Genomic DNA, 6,000 nt, shown 5'->3' with positions numbered 1-6,000 from the left:
TTTTTTGCAAGATGAAGTTTTTGCTGCACCTTTTTTGAGAGCTTTAATTTTTCCATATTTCGGCCCACAGATTTATGTGAGGGCTTGTTTTTTGCCGGTCAAGTTGACTTTTTTATTGGTACCATTTTCGGGCACATGATATTTTTTGATCGCTTTCTATTCCGATTTTTGTGTAGGCAGAATTAACAAAAACCAGCAACTCAGGAATTGTTGTTTTTTTCTCCGTTCTGCGTGTGGTAAAATTGATAAGGCCACTTTATTCTTCGGGTCAGTACGATTACAGAAATGCCACATATATATAGTCCTTTTATGTTTTGCCGCTTTTACACAATAAAAACTTTTATAGAAAAAATAATTATTTTAGCATCGCTTTATTTTGAGAGCTATAACTTTTTTATTTTTCCACTGATGGAGCTGTATGGTGGCTTGTTTTTTGCAGGACAAGATGGTATTTTCAGTGATTCTGTTTTTATTTACATTCGTGTTTTTGATCGCGCTTTATTCCACTTTTTCCAAGCGGTATGATGATAAAGCATAGTTTGCTACTTTTTTTATGCATAAAAATGTGTATTTATTATTATTATTTTGTTGTTTTTTTATTTCCTTTTTTACCTAGTTCCTTTATGGGACTTTCACTTTTTGTTTACGTTGATTGCAGGTATAATGCATTGCAATGCACTAGCATTGCACTGCATTATACAGTGGGGGAAAAAAGTATTTAATCAGCCACCAATTGTGCAAGTTCTCCCCCTTAAAAAGATGAGGGAGGCCTGACATCATAGGTAGACCAAAACTATTAGAGTCAAAATGAGAAAACAAATCCAGAAAATCACTTTGTCTGATTTTGCAAGATTTATTTTGCAAATTATGGTGGAAAATAAGTATTTGTTCATTAATAGTGATGAGCGAGTGTACTCGTTGTTCGGGTTTTCCTGCGCACGCTCGGGTGCTCTCCGAGTATTTGTTAGTGTTCGGAGATTGAGGGTATGTGCACACGATGCAGAAAACGCTGCGGATCCGCTGCGTTTCCGCAGCTGCGGGTCCACAGCAGTTTCCCATGAGTTTACATTACAATGTAAACCTATGGGATACAAAAAACGCTGTGCACATGCTGTAGAAAAAAACGTGCGGAAACGCAGTGGTTTACATTCCGCAGCATGTCACTTCTTTCTGCGGATTCCACAGCGATTTTACAGCTGCTCCTATAGAAAACCGCAGTTGTAAAACCGCAGTGAAATCTGCAAAAAAAACGCGGAAAATCCGCAGTAAATCCGCGATAAATCTGCAGCAAAAAAACAGCGTTTTTGCCCTACAGATTTATCAAATCCGCTGCGGAAAAATCCGCAGTGGATCATTCTACGTGTGCACATAGCCTAAGTTTTCATAGCGGCAGCTGAATGATTTACAGCTATTAGCCAGCTTAATTACATGTGGGGATTCCCTAGCAACCAGGCAACCCCCACATGTACCCAACCTGGCTAATAGCTGTAAATCATTCAGCTGAGGTGATGAAAACTTAATCTCCGAACACTAACAAATACTCGGAGATAACCCGAGCAACGAGTATTCTCGCTCATCACTAGTCATTAACAAAAGTTAATCTCAATATTTTGTTATTCAGTGGGTACGGACTGAAAAACCCAGAAATGTAGAAATTTTTGCAAATGTATTAAAAAAGAAAAACAGAAATATTACATGGTCATAAGTATTCAGACCCTTTGCTCAGACACTCATATTTAAATCACATGCTGTCCATTTCCTTGTGATTTTCTTTGAGATGGTTCTACTCCTTCATTGGAGTCCAGCTTTGTTTAATTAAACTGATAGGACTTGATTAGGAAAGGCACACAATTGTCTATATAAGGCTAGGTTCACATTGTGTCAAGTACATGGCGTTAAACGGATCCGTTAAACGCATGTACAGAAAAGGATCAAATTTGTAGAAAAATCGGCTTCACGTTAACGCTTGCATTAACGCTTTTGACAGCGTTTTTCTCATTTTGATGTCCGTTCGCGATGTATCCGTTTGTCTGCGTTTGTCACTGTCAATAAAGTTTTTTTGTTTTTTTTTTCTCCTTTTGTCCTCGTCGGGGTGTAGGTGCAGACTCATTCTCCATTTTGAAAGCATTGAGTGAACTTCTGCTAGCAAGATGTTTGTGTCTGAGCTGGTTCGATTTCGCTTGATGCGGTTGCGACTTCGCCAGAGAAAGCGTAGTTCGCAAAGGAGATATTGGATCCACGAAGTGAATTTCCTGCGGAGTACTTATGGTGCCTTTCACACCCTGTATCTTCAGCTTCGGGATCACCCTTCAAAATTCCAACGCTATCTACGGATATCCATTGAGACCTTTGATGTTCTGCTTTCACTTGTGAAGGATGAGATACATCATCAGCGCAGCACTTTCCGTGAAAGCATCTGTGCGGAGGAACGATTAGTAGTGACTGTGAGGTAATTATGAAATTTTTTCTCATTCTATTGACAAAGACTAGATCTAGGTATCGTGGGGCATAATGGTCATTTAGCAATTGTATATTCTATTTATGTAGCCTTTTAGTTGTCCTTAAAAATCCTAAACATTTTTTTTTTTTTTCTTTTTCTTTTTCAATGCCGACAGATATCTTGCTCCCCGAGAATCTTTTGCGTCACTGCATTACCAATTTAGACTGGGGAAGTCAACAATTTGCCAACTGGTTCGGGAAACTTGTGATGCCATTTGGAACAACTTGCAACCACTTGTGCTACCAACCCCAACATCAGAAATGTGGCTAGCGATTTCCCAACAGTTCGAGGATGTGGCTAATTTCCCCAATTGTATTGGTGCCGTGGACGGCAAGCACATACGGATTCAGAAACCAGCGCATAGTGGGTCCCTGTACTATAATTATAAAAAATACTTCTCGATAATCTTGATGGCTATTGCGGATGCAAGATACCGGTTTGTAGCTGTGGATATTGGTGCGTATGGCCGTACTAACGATTCAAGAGTCTTCAGAGACTCCAACATGGGGAGATGTTTGTATAGCAACAATTTTAACTTGCCCTCATCACGACCTCTACCGGGGACCGAAGACCCAAGTTTGCCCTTTGTTTTAGTTGGTGATGAGGCATTCCAACTTGGGCAAAATCTCCTCAAACCGTACTCAAGCCGCAGTCTGAACTCCACCAAGCGCATTTTTAATTATCGCTTGAGCCGGGCAAGACGTTATGTGGAGTGCGCCTTTGGGATTTTGACATTAAAATGGCGAATTCTACTAACGTGCATGCAACTGCAACCAGAAAATGTGGACCGTGTTGTGAAGGCATGCATCTGTCTGCATAATTTTGTGGCCAGACATGAACCCCAGGTGGTTGACCCCGATGAATGTGAGTCGAACCTCATGAGCATTGAATCTACTGCTGTTCGGTCTGCAGCACAAATAATGAGGATCCGTGACCAATTTGCACAGTACTTCATACATGAGGGGCATGTTCCATGGCAAGACAGACACGTGTAAAATTTATTTCAAGTCTGAAGCTGTGTCCTGATGTGTTTTTTGTTTTTTTTTATTTCCCATATGTCTTGTAAAATATGTCTTGTAAAATGTTACATTACTGTTATGTTGTGTTCACAGTCATACAAGAATCAGATTTTAAACAGTTTACTTAAGTTTCTGAATTTTTATGAAAGAACAGTTGTGAACTTGTTACATATGATATCCCATAGGGATGTAAAAAAACACACACGAAATTGGGTGGTAAAAAAACAATAAACCAAAGAACGTGAAACACAGTTTGCACCTGGCTGGGGACACTGAGCTGTACTACAGACTCTGGTATTGCGCGGGCGTATTGTCTGCCCAGGTGTATGATGGACTGCTACTTTGTCTCTGATGTTCCATGCTCGTTTCACACCGGGCTCTATATTGAGGGTTGTAGGCCGGCATGTCTATGCTTCTGGTTCTCGATGGAGCTGGCTCCTGGGGTCCCACAAATTCCTCAAGAAGGTCATTCAGTCTTTGCCGAAACAAAAGGTTTCTGTGTGCCGGGATATTTTGTGCTACGGGAACATAGGACAAAAAAAGTAGCTTCCACTCATTTGCAGAATATACAGACTCGCGAGATTGTAAGTCGGTAATTTCCCGCCTCAGGTCTTTCAGTTCACTCCGACACATGTCCTCAACCCGCTGAAGTCCATCGACAATAATGGCATCAGCTTCATCTTTTTGTGAAGCTCGCTTGCGTCCACGCACTGATTGCAACCGGGCACTCACACCTGAAGCCACAGTGCTTCTCTCCCCAGATCGTGGCTCGCTGATGACAGAGACGTCTTCAGTGCCCGTCTGCTGACTTGGTTCCAGTGGAGATGGCCCCAGTTCTTCTGCCTGTCTAGGCGCGGCGGTACTGCATATCGTGCTGGAACCAAAAAAATATATATATTTAGCTTTAATTTTTAAACAATTTTGTCTCGCACGCAGACTAATTTGTACTTACGAGCGCTGAGACACTGTTTTTTGAAGAAAGAGCAATTGCTCGTAATGCACATACGGGGTCACCCGTTTGGCACCTGATCCACTTGGTGGATTTTGACTATTCCGGTAGTCACGGACAAAGCGGTCCCTTATTGATTTCCAACGGGTATGGACCGCATCCGCTGTAATTTTTAAAAAAAGGTAAAAAAAAAAATATATATATATATTAGTAGACAGTTCTTATTTTGATAGTTTAAAAATTGTGTATAGTTAGTTAAGATAGTTGATATATAGCTAGTAGATAGATAGTTGATAGATAGTAATTATAGATGATAGAGATATAGTTTAGTGTATAGGTAGTTGATAGTTCAGAGATAGATAGTAGACAATTTAACATCACCAATATTTACCAATTTTTTTCTTTGAGGTTGACGACTTCTCCATGTATCGGGGATCGAAGTGAGAGATAATTTGATCCCACAACTTCCGGTTCTTTACTATGTCATGGTGGGAGCTGTCGCTTTGGTCCCATATTGAGGGGTTGGCTTCCACAAGGTTGATCAGTGTCTCATTGTGAATGGTCAACGGCTCTTCATCAACCACAATCCTTTTTTTTTTTTGGCTCGCTGACTTGGACTATGTAAACACAAAGCGTAATGTTGAAAGGTTCAATTATAGATAGATACAGAGATAGATAGATACAGAGATAGATAGATACAGAGATAGATAGATACATAGATAGATACAGCGAAAGATAGAGAGAGAGAGAGAGAGATAGTGGATAGATAGTTTATAGATATAGCAGATAGAAAGTGAATAGATAGATTGTAGATACATTTCTAGTTTTATATTTACCACTGGCAGTTGTGGAGACGACAGACGGCGAGGAACCTTCTTTCTCTTGTGTCCTCCGTGTGCCACAACCTATTGTGTATGTAAATGGAAAAAAAAATTACATTTCTTTGATCAATAAATTTATGTTTGCAAAACTTAAAAATGTCTGCTATGTACCTTTGTTGGTTTTGCCTGTTTTTTTGGGGGGGGCCTAGCAGCCTCGGGCTCCGAAGACTCCTATTTGCAATAGAAACATGATTATACATATATATATAGCTTAATACACTGAATTTTCACACAAATTTTAGTGTTTTTTTAAAGTGCAAGCCTACCGACTGAGAAGAAAAAACCGCAGACACGCTGCTGCTGCTGCTGCTTCCCTCACTATCCGACATCTGCAACAAAGCAATACATTTTTAGTACACACACATCCGTCGTACAATACAGACTCCCATGATGTATACAGAGATATCTACTATATAATTGTCTAGGGAACTTCCGTCTTTCTGTCCTTCTGTCACGGTATTAATTCGCTGATTGGCCTCGGCAGCTGCCTGTCATGGCTGCCGCGGCCAATCAGCGACGCGCACAGTCAGAAAAAAAAGGGCCGCCCCGCACTCACTGCCCGGCGCCCGCATACACCCCTCTGCTCACCGCTCACACAGGGTACTGTGACAAACGTCGCTGTGCAATATACTACGTGACTGGGTTCTGTAT

The 6,000-nt window shown here is 40.8% G+C and overlaps 1 protein-coding gene across 1 annotated transcript; it reads right to left on the bottom strand.

The window, feature by feature from the left end:
• Positions 1–2,346: 2,346 nt before the first annotated feature.
• Positions 2,347–5,338, bottom strand: LOC143816467 (uncharacterized). Its single transcript, XM_077296873.1, has 4 exons — positions 5,305–5,338; positions 4,860–5,085; positions 4,472–4,631; positions 2,347–4,393 (listed from the first exon to the last, which is right to left on the bottom strand). The coding sequence occupies exons 2-4, from the start codon at positions 4,891–4,893 to the stop codon at positions 3,802–3,804; spliced, it is 786 nt and encodes a 261-aa protein (XP_077152988.1). The 5' UTR covers positions 4,894–5,085; positions 5,305–5,338; the 3' UTR covers positions 2,347–3,801.
• Between the last annotated feature and the right edge of the window lie 662 nt (positions 5,339–6,000).

Source organism: Ranitomeya variabilis, chromosome 3, assembly GCF_051348905.1.
Source record: "Ranitomeya variabilis isolate aRanVar5 chromosome 3, aRanVar5.hap1, whole genome shotgun sequence".
NCBI classification, from domain to species: Eukaryota; Metazoa; Chordata; class Amphibia; order Anura; family Dendrobatidae; genus Ranitomeya; species Ranitomeya variabilis.
Note: the sequence above shows the minus strand (reverse complement) of the source record. Positions and strands in the feature narration are given on the sequence as shown.